General features: G+C 39.8%; 1 protein-coding gene across 5 annotated transcripts in view; it reads left to right on the top strand.

Moving 5' to 3' along the window:
- Positions 1–20,113, top strand: part of Utrn (utrophin) — a 506,964-nt gene extending 486,851 nt beyond the window's left edge. For all 5 annotated transcript variants that reach the window (XM_005389232.2, XM_005389234.2, XM_005389233.2 and 2 more), the window contains 6 exons: positions 5,245–5,403; positions 5,745–5,985; positions 8,836–8,944; positions 10,133–10,225; positions 14,726–14,748; positions 18,139–20,113. In XM_005389232.2, the coding sequence (XP_005389289.1) occupies positions 5,245–5,403; positions 5,745–5,985; positions 8,836–8,944; positions 10,133–10,225; positions 14,726–14,748; positions 18,139–18,147 (634 nt within the window). In that variant the 3' untranslated portion in view covers positions 18,148–20,113. The remainder of the gene's footprint in view (positions 1–5,244; positions 5,404–5,744; positions 5,986–8,835; positions 8,945–10,132; positions 10,226–14,725; positions 14,749–18,138) is intronic.
- The last annotated feature ends 299 nt before the right edge of the window (positions 20,114–20,412 follow it).

The raw sequence follows: 20,412 nt of genomic DNA, 5'->3' as shown, positions 1-20,412 counted from the left end.
CAATTGAAAACCTTCTGGAGTGGATGTGGCAGTGTTTAGGAGGGTGATGTGGTTGCTGAAGTCAGTGCAGTGCAAAGCTAATCATGCTTTGCTAACACATTTAGCCCCTCACCGGGCAGTCTGCCTTTTGGTAGGTACGTCTGCCTTGAGTTTCTAACTCTTTCCATTCAGAAAAGCTCTATTACTAGAAAAGCAGAATTGCAAATCTCATTCAAAATTCATTCGTTCCTTCCACAAGTATTGGGCTGGGTTGTTTAATGTGTCAGGACAGGGCAGTTCATGGTGCTCCTTGGCACTCTGGGTTTCCTTAAGCCCAGCATAATGATAAACACAATTATAATCATGCTTGGCATAAGGAAAGACGTGCCAAGTCTATAGCCTTCAATGCCCACATTTGGTTGGGGGGGAAGGGGTCTGGAAAAGATTGCAAACCCACTCAAAATATGCATTAAGCAAAAAACGATATGTTAACAAATTCCACAGTATTCTTTGGAACTTTTCTCTTTCTTGAACTCCTCACTTTGCTCCTAGGCAGCTCTCGAAGTTTTTTGTTTTTTCAAGCTGCTCCAAGAAGGATATGTTGGGTTTCTTTTGAATAATAATGGTGAGGGTTCCAAGACAGCCCCCGGCTCCTCCTTGGTATGGAGCATGCCCAGGGCCAGCACTCCGCTGTGTCCTTTGCCCATCCCTACAGAATTGTCATCGAACTCCTTGGAGGTAAAAGTCTTGTCCCCATTATTAGCACCATTTCCAGGTGAGTGAATAGCAGCCCTGGGAAGGAAGGAGGCTCGCCCTGGGTCTTAGGGTCAGGAAGTAACGTAGCGGATCAGCCCCAAGCATCCTGGCTCCAGGCGTGAGCACTTCCGGCCCTGCCACTGTGTACCAGGGGAAGGAGGGAGGCTTTCCTGTGTGAGATGCTGAGGGAGATGCAGAACCACTGTAGATCCATCCAGTCTACCAGGAGGTTGTCACTGTCCCTTCCTGTTCCTGCCCATTCTGTATTCGTGCCCTGTTTCATATTTGAAACCTAAGTGGATTTTCAGAAGAGTCTACAATTCAACCACCTATGTGATCAGTCTCTTAAATTGGGCTTTGAGTGATCTCAGCCTTTTGGCAAGAAAAAAAAGTTTCATGCTATTAGGTAATAAAGTTGAGAACCAGATTTCAACTTTACCTTTGAGTTCTCCAAAGCCCTTTGAGTCATGTGTGTCATATGCAATGGCCACCCTTCCTGTAGCCTGACTCTTTCTGCTTCCCTAGTACTGGTCATGTCGCATCCCCTACAGCTTTCTTCTTCCATGGAGCTCTTTATTTTCTGCACCTCCATGTGTGACGGGCTGCTAATCCCATAGCTTAAACAGCTTTGACCTCAGCTTTATACCCAATCGCCAGGACTCCTAATTCTCTGAAAGTCTGACTCTGGGCAATGTAAGGGGGCGTTAATTTTACGGATATAAAGAGTCTTTGAAGGAAGCATTGAGCAACTACATTTGAGGAAGGGGTAAGACTCCAGATAATACTGGGGAGTCTCAGGCCGGAGTAGAAGGGGGATGGTTCCTTAGGCCTTCAGAACGTCTCACTCCATCTGCCTTTGCCCTGGGTGACACTGTTTTATGTGAAAAGATCAAAGGGGAAGTCTAGATGTGGTTTACGCTAACATTGGTCTTTGCAGTTCTGAAACCTGGAACAGAGCAGTGCTCAAAAAGAAGGAAACTTGTATTTTTATTTAGTCTCTCCAACTTTCCAAAGGTCATTGGGTGAATCACAGTTCTCTTGTCACCTGATAAGTACTAATTTTGTAATCTAGCTTATATTTACTATGTGTGACAAATAATAGTACAATTGTACTTCCTCTAATCGTATTTCTTGGTACAGACCTAGTTTTGAAATATTTCCTATTTTAGCATAAGACATACTATTGCTGTTTAATAACCCTAATCTAGTATGTCAAGTACTATTGCAATTAAAGAGTGTGTTCTTGGTCTTCATTATATGTATTCAGAACTAGAATGTATCTATTTTTATATTTAATTTTAGACCTAATAATCTGTGAAAAACAGTTGACTAAAATTACATGTAATATATAAATTATCTATAAGGTCTTATTTTTATAAAAATTGCTTTAGTGTTTTTCCAGACACCTTAATAAAAGAAAGTAACGTTAGTTGCAGTGATAATTATAATGATATTATAAACCGCATGAACTTCTCAAAAGAAATGAATCTTTGTAAATGTTGATGACAGAATATTTCCTAAACAAATTTTGACTGGTTTTGTAGTACTCAAATCTTTAAAACAAACATTTAGTTTATATTACATAATACTGAATGTTATCTAATCCCTAAGACCAAGTGTTTGCATTAATGCTCTAAGGGCATAAGGGGTCTAAAGGTGGCTTTTTTTGTTGTTTTATTTTGTATTTTTGGTACCGGGAATTGAACTCAGGACCTTGAGCTTGCCAGGCAGGCACTTGTGCTGCTGAGCTCTATCCCTGTTCGATAAAGCTATCTTATGATAGCAGGTGAGCTCTGTACCCAAATCCCTGATCAAATCATGGCTGTGAGATCAGCCAGGTAGCTTATGGGATCCCAGTTTTCTTTTTATATGTGAGGTCCTTGTATTACTTTTTCTTAAACTTCTACTTAGTTTTTTATCCTTTTCTTTTCAGTATATGATTTATAGGTATAATAACTTTTTTAATCCACATAAGAATCAGCTCACCCTACATTTATTTTAACACCTGACATTACTGTATGTTTCTGTTCTATTTTATATCTCCTGACTTGTTCTTTTTTTCTTTTGCCATGTAGACAAAGTGTTTTACCTGTACAAATGAATAATCTGGCTGGTCATATGAATGACTGGGTTAGGACTCCAGCCAGGCCCTATCATCTTTGAACATTTAATATTGTGGACTATAGGAGGCTAAATCTTCGTCTTCCTTTGCAAATGATTTACTGTTTTGTTGTGATCTCTGGCTGACTGATTGTTTGGTGTATCCTTAAGATACAGAAATTTTACTGGGATATTTATGAATGTTTTTCTTTTTGGATACTCCATCTTTTTAGCTCCTACTCTACATTCTTTTTCAGCCTGAGAAATATTTGCAAAATGTTCTGCTGTATTCTTGGTTTGCAGTTACTTTATACTGCACTCACTATATCTTTGTACCATATCTATTTGTCCTGTCCCTGTGTTAATCCTGTACATTTTATCTTCCCTGATTGCCTGTCTGCACACAAAGTGAAGGATGCGTCTCTAAGCACCGCTTGTGATCCGTTGTAGCCAGCTGCTGGCCCCCGGTGTGTGTCTGTGGGTCTCGTAGCCTGCTTCTGCCTCCTCATGATAGTTAGAGGTCTAGAGTGCTGCCATTTACTTCCTGACGGAAAGTACCGTCTTCCCCCGGGTCTCCTCCAAGATTTCTCTTTCTACATGAGCAACCTAGGAACTTGGAGTCTGTTTCCAAAGGCAGCTGCTCTACATTGCTAGTGCAGTTCCTCCTCCTCTCAGCCTTTAAACCTCAGAGCAAGCCTGGGAGTCTCGTAGAGGCCCCTTCATTCCTCTCCCAGCGGTGCAACAGTTTCTTCAGGGGAAGGAGCAGAAGGAGCCCACCTCTGGGAACGATGCCATCGGCTGCTTCAGTCCGTCCAGGCTTGTGGCCCCTCCTGTCCCACGCACACTCAACTTTTTTGTAATTAATAAAGGGGAATTGTCTTGAGCTGCATATAAAATATGTAATATCGTTAACTCCTATAAATAACAAAACTTCCTTTTAAAAATATTTTTATTATAACTTCTTTTTGAAAGAGAGCAGAAAAAATATATGGGCTGCAGGTTGGCTAGATCTGTCAGGCTGGGCATCCATGTGCCTTATTTGTGGTTTTTCACTTTGTGGTAAGGTTTCCAGCCCAGCTCCTTTTAAAACTCTTTGATGGAGGTCAGAGGTGAGGAGATGAATCTGTGTTTCTATTGTGTCTATGCTTGTACTATTCTCAACCAAAGTGTATGATCTTTATTTAAAAATACACACACACATTTATATATGTGCACGTACATATCTGTGGCTATATATACATACACATGCATACATACACACATAGGCAAGTGTAGAGTTAGATACAGACAGACAGATAATCTGAAAACAGGAAAGGGGAGAGAGAACGGTGAAAGCGAAGTAAATCACCAAGGTCTGCTTTGAGCAAGCAGAGTGCCCACGTTTTTCTTGGATCGCAGCACTCAGAGCAAACCTTTTTGTAGAACTGGCTCAATTGTAGATGGAATTCCAGTGCACTCTTCGTGAGAGTAAACTGTGATAACACAGGGCTGGACTTTAGTATCAGACTCACAAGAAAGAGAGCTGGTGCCCTGAATGTAGTTTATGTTTTAATTCAGAATGGTTGGTCCTAAAAATTACTTGCTGATAATACCACATAAAATATCTGTAGCTACTTTATAAATATGTACAGTTATCATTTGTGCTGAGTTATTGAAATAAAAGACTATAAAGATTATAGCATCCTGTGGATTATAGAATGTTTCAAGATTACTTACGATCAAATGCTAAAGACAAGGAATTCAACTAACTCTTTCTCAATGATCTTTTTTGTGTATAATTTTTTATTAGTACATGTTTGTAGTGCTATTGCTTACGTTCCCTATAAGGAACTGATATTTGTACATAATACATCTTAATTCCTTTTTAAATCTCCTTTCCCAGTGATCTCTTAATGGACTCTTGGCATTCAATGAATGCTTTTACCTATATCTTTTATGTTAACAATTTAATATTTTATATTAACTATTTAAGTCTCACATTAACTTATTAGCCTTACTTGCATTAACCATTGTGCCTTAATTTTATTCTCTGTGCTGAATAAAATCTCCTGTGAGATTTGTGAGAAATAAATGTTCGGGAGGCTGAGGCAGGAGGATCATGGTGAGTTCGAGACCAGCCTGGGCTACAAAGTGAGATTAAGGCCAGCCTAAACTGCATAGCGCAACCCTGTCTCAAAAAAAGACAAAAAACAAAACAAAACAAAACAAAAAAAGAAGACAAGCATGAAGTGTGAGTTGTCAGATGGATACGTTGCTAGAGTCTTAACAGGCACATCATGGAGACACTGAGCTCTAGGACAAACTGGCCTAGCCACCAACCCTGAGCATCATTCCCCATTACTTCCTGGACCTCTAGAGACCATGCTACCCAGCCCTGAGCTCTTGTGTCCATGTCCTATGTCCCTCCAGGGAGGACGAGCATGCCCTCATCCAGCAGTATTGCCAGACCCTCGGAGGCGAGTCCCCAGTGAGCCAGCCACAGAGTCCGGCTCAGATCCTGAAGTCTGTGGAGCGGGAAGAGCGCGGCGAGCTGGAGCGTATCATTGCAGACTTGGAGGAAGAACAGAGGTGGGCTAGGCCTGGGGGCACAGAGTATGTCACCTTTTCTTGCATGGGAAGGTCCAGAGTGGTTGTCCAAGATGTCGTGGTGGAGTCCAGACTTAGAGGACCCTAACAAGCTGGGATGAAGGCTGCGAATCCAGCCGTGTCGGGGGGCTTCAGGGTTGCTGCCTGTTAGAACACTTGCCCAAAGCTCTGGTGGTCCTCTCCCTGCTTTGTCATTTCATTGCTATGGCACGCCTTCACCTGAGAGGAAACAGCAGCCCAAGCTAAATTTGGAGCTGATAGACACTCTGGGAGAGAAGGCAGCATACCCCATAGCAATTCCATGCTTGCCTTCTTTGTATTAGGAATCTGCAGGTGGAGTACGAGCAGCTGAAGGAGCAGCACCTGAGGAGGGGGCTTCCCGTCGGGTCCCCGCCAGACTCGATTGTATCTCCGCACCACACCGCAGAGGACTCAGAGCTTATAGCAGAAGCAAAGCTCCTTCGGCAGCACAAAGGTCGGCTGGAGGCGAGGATGCAGATTTTAGAAGATCACAACAAACAGCTGGAGTCGCAGCTGCACCGCCTACGGCAGCTGCTAGAGCAGGTAGGGTGTGCAGTCCTCAGCGGTCACTTCCCTCCTGGTGACCCCCGCCGGCATCAGGAGAAGTAAAGGGGAATTCCCACCGTCGTAGTGTGTTTCAGTTAGACTAGCTTAGAAATCCCTTTTACGTGCACATGTTAAACGCTCACTGGCACAAAAAAATGTGTTTCCCCAGTTTACAGTAGAATTCCTTCTTCTGTAGCACTGAGATCTATGTCAGCTCAGAATAGTGTGGCAGAAAAGATCCTGTGACATACACATCTTCCCACAGTGCATGTGCGCAGCGGCTGTGGAAATGAAGCGCGAGCAAGTAACCTGAAACCCGCATTCTGAAGCTTTCCTGCGGTGAGCCAAGAGAGCTCACACCCCAAATCACTATTTCCTATTTTTAAGAAATGGAGTAACAGATGGTTATTAGTTTGCTACTAGCATTTCCTAACACTGGACCGAGTTTTATGGCAATTGCTTACAAGCTTTCTTGAAAGTGGCAAATATAATATATGTTGTGATGAACCATAAATGTAAGGTAAATGCAAAGTAGTGTGACTTTTTAAAGAAATACCATCTCTCATATTTTCCTAATTCCGTCCTTCCTTCCCTTTCTCTTCCTCCTTCCTTCCTTCCTTCCTTCCTTCCTTCCTTCCTTCCTTCCTTCCCTCCCCCTTCCTTTCTTTCTTTTTCTTTTTCTTTTCTTCAGTCGGTATTATGTTGCTTTCTTAATGCCGATCAGAACCTACTAAATCGATTTTATGATTCAGTGGGTAGCAACTTGCAATTTTAAAAATCAGTGTTCTTTGGTTTATAAGAGAGCCAGCGTCTGCCTTTCTGCTGCCTGCAGTCTTATTAGAGTCTTATTAGAACAACGACATGGTTTCATGAGTAACAAGTACGTGTAATAGAATCATATCATCTATAAAGCACAGCATGTGTATACACATGGTTACACATAACCTTGAAGAGCAGGAGTCACGCCACAGAACTGTGCCTCTACATAGGGTAGAATCCCTGCCAAGGGGCAGGGAGCTTGTTGCTTGAAGAATCCTTAACATCGGCATTCGAATCATCTTCTGTCTTTTTCTCCAGTCTGTGCACTGGGAGGCCCCTTGATAGTGTAATAGAGATGCTTTTCTCCAGAAATGATGCACTGGATCAAAGCAGAAGCTACTTTTCCTTCTGGTGTGATTGGCTCAACTTTTAGAAGTGCGTTCTGTCACAGTTGGCATCAGTGCCTTTTGACTTGTCAGAATCTTTCAAAACATTATAATTTCTGTGTTACAACTACAATGTGGCCCACGGGTCTCTCCTTACACTTTTACTATATACTTTTCTCTGTGTCTACCATTTTTTCAGAAGTTTTGTGACACAGCTTTGTGAAAGGTTTGTTTGAGGACCTCCAAATTCTGTGTCTGTAGAAAATAACAGCTCCTCAAGAGTGACCCCGTCCTCGCTTCAGCAGCATATATACCCAAAAAGAAAAAAAAAAGAGTGACCCAAGACCGAGCTTTCTGTTAAGATCTCAGAATGTTTGATTTTGGGGGAGGGAGGGTATTAGGAATTGAACTCAGGACCTCACACTTGCCCGGCAGGCACTGTGCCACTGAGCTAAATCCCTGGCCCAGAATGTTCGATTTTTAACCTCGGTGCCAGGCATGTGTATTGAAAAATTACTTTGCTTGTATCATGAACTTGAAGTTTCTGAATGGTGCCTGAATGAGGGATGAATTTTCTTGTACAATCTCTTTTTTAGAATGAGAAGTGTGCGTTAGCAACTTAGCGTATACACAGAATCACTGCAGAAGGGAGCTGTGCTTGAAGCCTTTATTTTCATAGCTTATTGCCGCTTTAGGGGGGCTAAAGGCTTTCTGCTTGCTTTCCCTCCCGCTTCTGCTCCATCCCATTAGACAGAGCTGCCTAATAGCTCATGTGCCTTAGAATTGCACAGTAATGCTTTTGGAGATGGCTGATGTCCAAATGCCTCCAAACATCCCAGGCCATGGAGCTCTTTTTATCTCTTAATGATTTAGCATGAATGCCAGAAGTAGATGAAAAATTCAGCTCTGACAGTAGAAACAGGCAAAGCTATCAGACTTCAACTAATACGGACTTAATGGAAAAATCTGCACAAATACGAGATTCCGTATTCCCTATACAGTGGATCTCCCTTTCTAATTTTACCATATCCTTGTTGACATATCCGTCACCATTTCAAAGATTTATGCAGGAGTGCGCTTACAAAGTGTTGGTAGTGTCACACTGTCCAGATCACTCTAGCAATACTTATTCATCACTCTCCTTACGAAATTTGGTGCTGTGGGCACTGTTATCATCAGATCCATTTTAAAAATAAAGAATCTCTGACACAAAAGTTTATATCATCTGCCCACAGTTGCACCCCTTCTGAGGGGCAGAGTTAGGATTTGAGTTCAAGTAACTGGCAAGTGAATCTAAAATCAGGCTTCACTCTCTCCATTATTACTTTTAAATATGCGCTAGTTTTGAAGTTTGATAAATTTACCATACATGTAGTCCAGGGTTAATTTTTGAAAGATGAATGAAGAATGTTTCTAAGCTTTCTTTGTTGATGAAGAAGTAATAGAAAAATAAAGGGATGGAAATTATATTGATAAATAAATCTTAAAATATAACCAAGTGAACTCTTCAAGGTGTAACGTGGAAAGAGAAAGGACCCTTGGTACGCAAGTGAAGTCCTAGTGCCTCCACCCAACAGATGCTAAAGGTTTTGGGAAGTGCCTCAAAGCAGAGACTCGTCCCTCCTTTATATCCATGGTGGGGAGAAGAAGTTAAAAGGGAAGTGCTGTCCTTTAACGCTGTTTGATTCCCTTCTGATTCCAGCCCGAATCTGATTCCCGAATCAATGGCGTCTCCCCCTGGGCTTCGCCTCAGCATTCTGCACTGAGCTACTCGCCGATCCCAGACCCAGGCCAGCAGTTTCAGCAGTCAGGTCAGTGTCCCCAGATGCAGCCACTGCGTTTGGTCTGCTTTGTACATTGCCATTTGCTTGCTTTTCATTTTAAGTCGCACTCTCCCGCATGGAAGCCTTAGCGCATGCAAGAGCATTCTCTGCAGTCTGAAACGCGTGCAGCTCCCTTTTAACAATCTCAGAAAAGCAAGCGTTTTAGGATAATAAGCTATAATGTAACTTGCTCATATAATGTGTCGGAGTGGATTGGATTTCAGCAGAAAATGAAAAATGCTCTTTCCTTTTAGAATGAACAAGAAATTAAATTTTTTGTTTGTTTTGAGAATGATCCTTTTTCAAAAAAAATGTCTCTAAAATTTGCACATTTGTGTTCAAAACATAATAGTGAAGACGATTACAGCAAATGTTATCATTTTCCCTGCCAAAGTCGGAGAGCTCTTTCATCCACTTATCTGTCCTAGTCCCAGTGGACATTTCCTCTTCTGTGCTCTGGGGCAGAGATCCCATCCAAGACCATCAGTGGTCAGAGGAGGACCTGTCACTCATGCCAGGAAGGACTCTCTAGGCATCAAGGAATGAAGTTTCGATATGGATGAAATTCAGTCTCTGAAATTCTGCGGAAGACTGTAGACTGTGACTAATGTAATTTATTTGTGGAACCTCATCACATACCTGTCCTTTGTGGCAGAATAAGCTAGAGCACACTGGAATCTCCAAAAAGAAAGAAGGAGGGGCTGGGGATTTAGCTCAGCAGCACAGCACCTGCCTGGCAAGTGCAAGGTTGTGAGTTCAATTCCTGGTACCGGAAAAACAACAACAACAACAAAAAAAAAACCAAACCTGCCTGTCCTCTAAAAGAAAGAAGGAGCTCAATGACTACATTATTTCTCAGTCCTATATTTCCCTTGCTGCATAGAGTCTTTCTACACAAACTTTTATCCATTTTAGCCATTTCACATTTTTGTCATTACCATGAAATGAAGGCAAAAATGTCTTTGATATTTCCTCCTGAAATCATCCTTTTCAATGAGACCCATTTCCATTTGAAGGCTGGAGAGGGTAGTTTATACTGATGTTGAGTTGTTGCAAGCTGGACATTAATGTCAAAGACCCATTTGAGGCTGGAGAGGGTAGTTTATCCTGATGTTGAGTTGTTGCAAGCTGGACATTAATGTCAAGAGGCCTGTTGTTTTTTCTGTGCTGTCACAGCTGCCGAGGACCTGCTGGCCCCGCCTCATGACACCAGCACTGACCTCACGGAGGTCATGGAGCAGATCAACAACACATTTCCATCTTGCTGCTGTGAGTACAAGAGGCTGGATCAACACCACCATGTTTTTCCTGCCCTTCCCCCTTTTTCTACAAATAGCTCTTTGTCTTCTTTCACAAGATAGCAAAAGCTGATATTGGAAACAGCATTGAGTATTATTGGAGAATAAGGCAAACATTATATATTTTGACAAAGAGAATGTAGCTCAAACTAGATACCATCACATCACTTGGGAGTAGTGACAGCATGATCCCGCTCTTTGAAATTTTGCAATATGCCTTAAAAGTGATAAAATGAAAATGAATGAAATAATGTCTGATTCTAAGAAGAAATTATGCTCTTCAGTGCAAACTATCATAAGAAGCTGGTATTACTTCAAAGGACAGCTTTTAGCGCATGCCAAATAAGGCAGGAAAATAGCCTTCCTAATGTAACTCCCTCTCTTTTCTTTAAGATACTGTTATCGGATGCCATCAGGTTGTGGTGCAGAAAGGGATTATTTTCAGATTTTCCTTTCTTTTGACTTACTTCTTTTTTTCATGGAATAAAGTAATCACTGTGTAAAAGCCAAATAATTTAAGGCATCACAAATCATGACTCTGTGAATTTTCTTTATGAGCAACTAAAAGCCAGAAAATCACCAAATAAAAGTACTCCAAATCCCAGGAGAAATTATATAATGGTTCTAATTTATTGATTATTTTTCCCAAATATTTTGGGCATTTTGCCACCTTGCAATTTCTGCTGAGCTCTCACCTGAGAGACCTCAACGGTTTCGAACAGAAAGTCTCTCTGTACATAGATACATACACTGATACCACCATTACATTGTAAATAATCTTCTAAAGAGTAAGAATGCATCATTTATAACTTAGGGCAATATCCTCCCAAACTGATTTTAAAACTAGACAGACATTAAACTAAGACTTTATAAAAATCACAGCCTCTGTTGTTGCCTATTTCTGTCATCACCATTTCTGTAGAAAATATATCCTAAAGGAGGAGAAAGATACTATCAATTATTAGTAGTAGAGTTAAATAAGATATATTGATGTGATTACAAAATTTACCTTCATTTCATACCACCCTGTAGTTTTAAATATGCCATTAATAGCAGGACTTAACTATTTAACTTATATTCTTCTCTGGATTTTCAGGACTGTTAGCCTAAATCATATATTATCAAGCACATAAATACATCTTTTTATATTTGTGAGCATGTCATTTCTCCGGTTTTCACTTGTAATTCTCATACTCGTAGCTTAAAGTTTGTGTAATTTAATGTGTATCAGTCCCCACATTCATTCCCCCGAAAGCATATGCATGAATATGTGTGCAGACCAATACACACACACACACACACACACACACACACACACACTATTTTGACTGAAGCCATTTGGTGCCTGCGTGCTGTTAGATTGTTGCTTACTTTCTGGACTATTTAAACTACCTTAATAGAGAAACCGATTCAGTCTTTTATATTGATTATCATTCAAGGTTGAACTTTATTTTAGAAGTTGGGATTATCGTATTTAATGGCTAGACAAGACATCATTATACTTTTCATAAGTCAGAGTTTCAAAATCAAAATTTTATAAGGCATTACTATTTAGTTTGACATACACCTAAATACAATGATAATTAAAGAACAAATTGTGTAAATTCAATTCTGTTTAGGTTACATTTAAATGTCATGGTGGGCATTTTCAATTTAAAAATCAGTTGGCAGAAGTATGTTTATACCTTATAATGAATATGAAATGGATAATTTCCAATTAAAATTTCTATGCCACAAATTGAAGAGTCTTTACAAGTTTCATTTTCTAAAGCACTTTTAAGAATACAATTAAAAATAAATATAAATGAATGTGATTAAAATAATAGAGAACAATTGAAAACATAGCTATAGAAAAGAAATGAATCTTAAAAGGTAAATGAGTTTATTTTATGTTATAATCCCCCTTTTAATGGCAAGTTTAAAGTTCTTGTTGAGTTGGAATATTATTAATTACTCAGGTTTAGGGAATAGCTGATGGAACCCTGAGATACCTGAGTAGGAAGCTGGCTTTGTGTTCTTCTAGTCTTAAATTTGCATATCCACAAATATTTATAACATCTATGCTTCTGAAAGTTGTGCTGTTAGTTTGAGTTTAGTTTACTCTTTTTGATACTCATATTTTGCTTTAATAATATGAAAATCTCCAAGGTAGTGATAATTTCCCACTTAAAAAAGCTTAGTTGACTGGTTTATAAAATTGATACATATTTTAAATTGTCGGAAATCATTCAATCTTTTAAAAATGAATGTATAATGATCAGTACATGGAATAGACTTGTTGCCTAATACGTATTTCTCAAATGAAAACAGGATAAATTGCTAAATGATTACATTTTCACACTGGGAATTTGAGTTGTTGAAATTTTCCCAGGTAACAGTCAGAAGGTGCTGTAGAAGTCATTTGCTTTAGCTCTCCTCTTGTTGCTCAGCTAGCAGATATTTTAAGGCCTCACAATTCCCAAGGCTTACTGGACCACCTTTGGAGGACATCTAAACAAATCGGATTGGCACCCGCCCAAGGCCAAGCCAGTCTCTTGAGTCTGTATAACTAATGAGAATTTTAAAATTGGTTGTCACCAGCCTAGGACGAATTGATATGCATGTTCGTCTTGACTTTGATCCTTTGTGGATTAAAAATTAGCATGGCCACGAATGAATTTCTACTCCTGGCAGTCTTGGAATTTAAATGAAACTATTCATAAATTCTAATTGCATAGATTGCTTACTTTAGCATGACTTTCTGGTTTTAACTGTGTTGTATGTAACACTTTAAAGTTCCTGCAACTTGAATTAATATCCCAATGGTTGTCATAGCATCTTTCAATTATTGCTTTTGTGCAAACTTTTTAAAATGGTATAGAATTTCAAAGCGGAGGAGCAGACATTGCCATGTCTTTCTGACATAGTTAATGAAGGGAATTTAATTTTACTGCCAATTAAGTAATGTACATACTAAAATCTCCTCTGCTGTAACCATTTCTTTTTTCAGTGAAAAATATTTGTTCTCTTTTATTTCATTGAAGTCCTTCATATATACGGGATGCTGGTAGTAAGCCACATAGCTTTGCTGACAGATCGACAAATGCTTTTAAAATTACTGTTATTCCACAAGCGTGTTTCCACTGTGAATTGCCTGTGTTTGCTAAACTTAAATGGTATTCATCAAAAACTGAAACCCTACTGAAACACAGTGATTTCCTGTTCTTCTTTTAAATATGTATTTATATATTTGTTCAGGGGAGCATCTATAACCTTTTATTTGTTAAAAAGTTGTAAGGTTAAAAGTATTGGTTTGGAGCAAAATGGATCAAACTTCTGTGCAGGGTTTAGGCATTTGTTATAGTTGTTACTTACAAAAGAAGCATACCTCTGCTTCATTTAGAAAGAGTGAACTTGGTAATAATTCAACCCAGGAATCTCTGGAGTGTGGCTCACGTGCACATGGAAGTCTGCTCTTTTTGTGTGATAGAACTTTTTTATCTGGCAAGACTAGGCTTGCTTTAGTGTGATTCTTCCCCAAACACAAGGACTCATACTTTCCCTCCAAACTCCAGGGAGTCTCTACTTCACACCTTCTTGTTTTGTCTCACAGAGTAGCTAGTACCCAGTGTGCGGTCGCTGACATCCCCCTATCCCCACCTCCAGCCCGCATAGAGAAATGAGAGATGGAACAGTGCAACAGACTAAATGATTAGAAAGAGTTCTTACTTGACCAAGAGCAGATGTTGCCGTTATTACGGAAGTGAGCTCCTGTTTTTCCCTCCTGTGTTCAGTGTGATTGGGATTGAGAGGGAGATGAAATTTGGCTACCCTCGAAAAGCCCGCCAGGTCAGATCAGCCTCACTGGTGAAGTACCTGGATGCAGAGGTTAATTAGACGCTCTACTCTGACTACTCCAGTGCTCTTTCTGGGCCCACCAAAAACATTACTGTTACCTGGTGTTATTGTTGGCAAGGAGTAGGCAGCCCTTTGATGCAAGCCCATAGCCACCATCTACCTACAACTTCCGGGCGAGGGTAAGTGGAGAGTGGCAGAAACCAGACACTCATTCCCCGGTGGGCTGCTGGGTCAGAATTTGCACTCGTCAGTAAAATGTACAGAATTTGTTTTGTTCTGATGTATATGTCAAATACATGGCATAATTTAAGGAGGAAATTTTGAGATATTTTGTAAACTGAAGTGATCACTGAATGTTTTAGTGCCTATGTATTTGAAAGAGATAGCCTATTTTGGGTGGAATTTTTGTATTTTAAATCACAGAGGAGGTGGTGAGAAATTAAATAGGAAATCTGGCCTTTGTTGAAGCATTGGGGAGGTGAATGGGGAGGCTTGTACCGTATTTTCTTTGAGAGTCCGTTTAGCAGGGATCTATGATCCTACTTAGAGTAGTACATTCATTTGCATGCATGAATGCTGGAAGCAAGAAAGCAACAGTAGGGCCTTCAATTGATTTCTTTTGTTTCCTTTTCAGCAAGCGTCCCCAGCAGACCACAGGTAAGAGTTAATGGCCTGATTGGCTCAATTCCTGCTGATCCAACCTAGAATAAGCAGATTAGCTGCCATTGATTTTGTCCCACTCCATTGTCTCTGTAAATAAGTAAACTTGTTTGACATTTAAATTGTTAATTCATTCTGTGCAAGTTTGTCAATCTGGAGGGGGCAGGGAGGGGAGTTACCAAGCAGACCAGAAACACTATGTGTTTGATCCTGTGTTTTCTAATGTCATGCTGTATACTATATGAAGTTACCTGTATTAATTTGACTGAGCACCCCCTTGCATGCCGTTATCCCAGAGCATGTACTAAAAAAAGAAAAAAAGTGATAGGTACCAAAGTAGTAGTACAAAGATTGTTACTTCAAGGAGGGAAAAGTTTCAGTCTTGCACTTAAAAATTAGTTGAGATCTTTTGGTAGCTATAGCTTACGTTTTTCAGTATTTTCCTGGTCAGGTACTCTTGGTAATAATGTGCCACAGGGCCATGGTTCGTCTTTCTCGAGAGAGCATTTTCTTCCATGAAGTCATTAGTAATCTTCATATCCGTGAACTTCGTGACTTACCCATTGACAAAAGAAACTGGTTCTTAGCTAGCAGCCAAAGGTGTGTAAAGTAGCGTAGTGAGCCATAGTGAGAGCCATGGATGTCTTCTGATTGCATCTGTCATCCTAGTGAATCAGAAGCTGGGACTTCAGCAGAGTGAGAGGTTGGGGAGATGGTGCCAGAAGTGTGAACTGAGAATATACTTGAAGAACAGAAGAGAGATTACATTCAGAAATAAAGTGTGAGGAACAGATAGCATTCAAGGGCATCTCTTAACATGTCAGTCATGAATTTAATAGGTGAGTCTGCAGGGTCAGATGTTGACTTCCAGCCACAAGCAAGTCCATAAACATAAGCACAAGAGTTGCCTGAATATTGCCCTTAATTTGATAAAGTTGTTGTTGTGGCTTAGCCAACCAAGGAGAACAATTTAAGGGAAGAGGCAAAGAAGCGACTATAATGATTGAACTAGAACCTTCAGTTCAGTGGTGAAAGAAATGAGAAAGGTCCTGTATAGGAGATGAGGGGAAAAAGAGGCCAGGATCTATGGATTACAGAATCAAAGAATGGATGAAATTGCCATTCTGGCCAAAGTGAGCTGAAAAGTTAGAGGTGATTGACAGAAGAGGAGGGATGATTGAAATTGAAATGTTAGAGGAGTCACAGGTATTGGTAATGGTCTACATTTGAGGAAATGACTAAGAAAGCTGATAAGATTGTGTGGGTGTAGCTTTCATAAATCAAAACGTAACTTAAGGGTCCATTGAGTGACTGCGTCCTGGACAAGCTTTCATCTGATGCCATGTTATTCAAATGAGTGCTTTTAGGGAGAAGGGAAAGAAGGAATTACTCAAGGAGGCCTAGGAAGAGATTCTTGAGTGTGTGAGGATTCTGAGAAAAAGCAGCATGTGACGTCTGTGGGTTACTGTGAAGCTCTGTCCTCAGCGAGATCTTAATAGCAATTAGAACACACTGGGAAGGAAGCCTTCGTAGGAGAGTATGAGAAACCACGTGGTCCAAAGGGCAGTGAGGAAGGAAAGGTGTCACGAATTAGGGAGGTGGGATGTGGAGACACACGGAGGGGAGTGCAGATCTCTTTATGGAACACAGAGCAGCAGATGAAAGCGTGACCAGGAATCTGGAACAGTTTTTTGGCAGCCCATTAAAAAGAGAAAGGCTGTGATGCCTTCAGTCCTGATGGTCCCAAAGTGTTGGTGAAGCTGTGAGCGATGGAGGGCGAGGAAGGGAGACGCTATGTTTTTTTGTAAATCCTTGAATACTTTACAAGTGCTCAGAATTTAAAGCAGGAAGGCATATTAGAGTCCTACTGTTTTTAGCTTTTAGCTGAATTCTTCCTGGCAATATAGCAAGTTAGTGGATAGAACAAACATGTGACCCCTTAAGGAATGCCCCTTTCCCTCCTTCCTCCCTCCCTTCTGCTGTTATTTTCTTTTCCCTTTGACATTTCCCCCTCTTAACACTTCTCATATCTTGGTTCAAATGGGAAATTCACAAAAAGTGTACCTTTTCCTCTAGATAGTTGTATCACCACTAATATTGTCTGGTCATAAATTTGAAGAATTCTGAGACCTACAATGAGAGTTATCGTGCACTACTTGAACAGACATATCCGATTTTCAGGGATAATAGAAAACATAGAAATAACTAAAAAAATTCTTGAAGCCTTCATTTTGACATGAAAGCTTTGGTTATCAATATTAATGTGTAACAACAAGTGGAATTGATTTCTCTCCTTCTCTGTTCCCAAAATACATAGGATTTACTCTGGTTGGACAGATCTCATGGTAGAAAGGAACTAGCATGTACTGTTTAGATGTCTCTCATACCTGCATCACCGTGAGGGCCTCACCTCAGTATCTTGTAGCTCAACACGTGCTTGGAACTCAGTGAACATTGCCATCAATGTTTGCTGAGTGTTATTCTTGCTAACAGACTTAACAAAGGGTTCAGAGTACGGAATACAGAATCCTGCTTACTATAGAAGAAGAACTGTAGGCAAGAGTCAATGAGCATGCTACTTCTGGTCAACCTGGGAAGAGTGTTCCTTGGACAGCTTTTCCAGCAACTTCTTTAGCAACACACTTCCAGGGGGAGTAAGTCTTCATGTCGAAGTCCTCCATAAAAATAAAGAGCACTGAGAGACAGGATGTCTTCAGTGGGAGTCCTGAGGGATTCCTCACAATCTATGAGGCATAGTTCAGTTTGGATTATTTTATTTCATAGTGATTTTTTAAATGTGTCTAACTTCAAGATACTTTTAAGAAACCACTGTTCAACCTTTCCTTGGAAAGGTTACTGCCACTTCCTCCACTGTGGTTTGGGTCCTCTTGCCTGGGCACCTCTGCACACCTTTTTGCTTTCAATTCCTGCCTTCTTGTCTTTTTCTCTTGATCCCATCATGGGGTGGACAGATTGGAGTTGTCAGGGCGCCTCTTCTGTAGGAGACCCTGTCATAGTCCTCCCACAAGGGACAAGTACTTCTACAGGTTTCATTACATTACCTTTGCTCCTTTCTGCAGGAAGAAGCCAAGCCCTCTCCATTTTAACTTGGTTTCAGGCTGAGCAAGAGAGAAAACACGCAGACTTTTTTCTATGATATCTGCAATCATAAAAAACATGCAAGATGGCCTTGGGATGAGAAGAAAGGGCCTCATCCCCGTGAGCAAAAGTCACATGGGAATTTAGGTCCCCTTTGAGCACAGCCAAATGAGGCTGGCCTGGTTCAGACAGATGCACTTCTAATTCTTTGAGGAGTTGACAGGTCTGTGCTACACACAATGCTCCATGCAAATATTGTCGTGACTGCACTGTTTTCCTCACCCGCAGGCCATGTGAAGCGTTCATCCTGCCAGACAACATTTCCTGACGTGCAGTGTTGCCCTTTCCTGCCAATGCCAACCCCAACTTCATTTACTCCGAAGCTCCATGGCTCCTTGACATGTGCTGTTGAGCGTTGACTGTGTGTTCTACTGAAGGAGTACAACACTGACTATCCAAAGAGAAAAGGATATTTTGTTTTTATAACAACCATATATTATTGTTTTCTTCTTCCCTTTCTATGCAACTGTAAATTAATGAACAGAGAGGTCTTTGGAAATGGTAATACATTTGTCACTGATTTGTATAATGTGTACAGCATTGGGAAAGTGGGTGGGGGCTTTCTAATATGATTCTGTGTTTTTAATACCCACGACAAAAATTGCATAAGAATTAGAAGACCACTTCACATTTTTACATTCCTTCCACTGCTCCTGTTAACCTTGTGCAATGACTTCATTTATTTCTTTGACTCCTTTACCATTATGTTTGGTTATTTATAATTCATCAGCCACGTGACCAAATAGATTCTGTGTATTTGTTCCCATGATTTGGCCAAATTAGAAAGTTCATACATTTCAATCAAATCGGCTTTGAATATACTGTTTAACTTTATTTGACAGCATATATTTATTTCCTTAGTGGTAACTACCAAAAAAAAAATCCTGTGGGCCTAAAGGGCATGTCTATTAGTATTTTGTCTCCAGTTTTTATTCCTTTTTTTCTGTATAAGTAGGTCTTGATTTCTTTATTTATTTCACATCCCAGTCTATACGATAGAGTGCATTATAATAATCTCAAAGATCATTTTACCAAAGGTTGCTCATTAAGCATATTTTTATTTTGACACAGAAACAAAACAGTACCATCTTTCCTAGTCCCTAGGTCTTTGATTTTTATCATAAAATACACAGCAGACCTTTACCTATCATGAGACAAAAGCACATTGTTATCTTTAGCTCCCTTTGAAGAGAATCTTGTTTTTGTATTTTCAAGTCCTGTATAATTCTTGTAACTCTTGGTTGCTTTCTTTCTGAAAGCAGACACAAATTTAGTGCATGTCTCATTTTACCTTTGTAATGAATGAGCAGATGTCTTACTTCCTGTCACTTGATCAGTGTGTTTGGAAAGGATGTTTTCCAGAAGCCTGTGCCACAACTTCTACTGAAAAATGAAATTAATGTTTAGATGGGCATACCCCGCCTCATACTTTGAGTGCAGTTTAGGTATATGGTTCTATTCTTTTATTTAACATTGAATAGATTCATTGTAAACATGTTGCTTAATTACCAAATGTAGTGAAACCAAAAATAAAAATAATGTGTTTTGATTCAAGCATATGTGCTTTTAAAACATGAGGACATTGTAACTTTGAGTTCTTTTTCACTGGGATCTGGCCAAGAAGGAGGCTTCAAGTTAGAAATTATTATTCTTTTAGAATAGTTTGGGTGGGTTGGGGGGCAAGGGTGTCTATTTGCAGCATAGATATTTTGAGAAGAAGAAAAATGTTTTATATAAGAGGAAAGCCATGACTGACCACCTTTCTACCTCAAATCCATCTTCCTCCATCCTGTTGGAAATAGCTTTATGCCACTGCAGTCTGCAAAGTGTAGAGCTTTTATCAGGCCATATGATACCCAAGAAAGCATCTATTTAATGAAAAACAAATTCCCTGAACTCAGAACTCCAGGTTGTAGATTTGGTATCTTCCTTGTTATTACTTTGAGAAGTCATGTGTTAATTTTTTCTGCCTGTGTTTGTATGCAAAATATTCTCTATCTGCTATTACAGAAAAGCTACGTAAAACACTACATTGTAACCTTCTAAGTAATAATAAAAAGAAATATATTGCAGTAACAACAATGGGAAATAAGTATAATGTTCTTTTGAAATATGTGGTAAAAAACTAATCATAGAATATCATCTAATCTGGTTACATGTTGTATTTTTCATCCTGAATAAAAGTAATTTTAACACAAAATGACTTTGGCATTCTGCTGTATTCACTGATAGAATATCATCTTTGAATGTACATTGATGAAATTGTAAGGAAAGCCTGTGGTCCTGTATTTTCTCATAAACACTAATCCATTCTCCTTTTATTCTCATTATCTCACTTTCTTCTCTCTTACATATGCATATAATAGTGTAATTCTTAATTTCCTTTACAGATCAAAAGCTTATTGATAGGAGAAAATGTTAGGTGCTAAAAATGTGTACATAAAGCCTATTCAGCCTTCATTTTCATAACTAGGTGTTACTGGCATTTAGTTGGTTATGCTT

The sequence above is a fragment of the Chinchilla lanigera genome, unplaced genomic scaffold, assembly GCF_000276665.1.
Source record: "Chinchilla lanigera isolate Chin_1 unplaced genomic scaffold, ChiLan1.0 scaffold00035, whole genome shotgun sequence".
NCBI lineage: Eukaryota > Metazoa > Chordata > Mammalia > Rodentia > Chinchillidae > Chinchilla > Chinchilla lanigera.
This window is presented reverse-complemented; position numbering and strand designations above follow the sequence as displayed.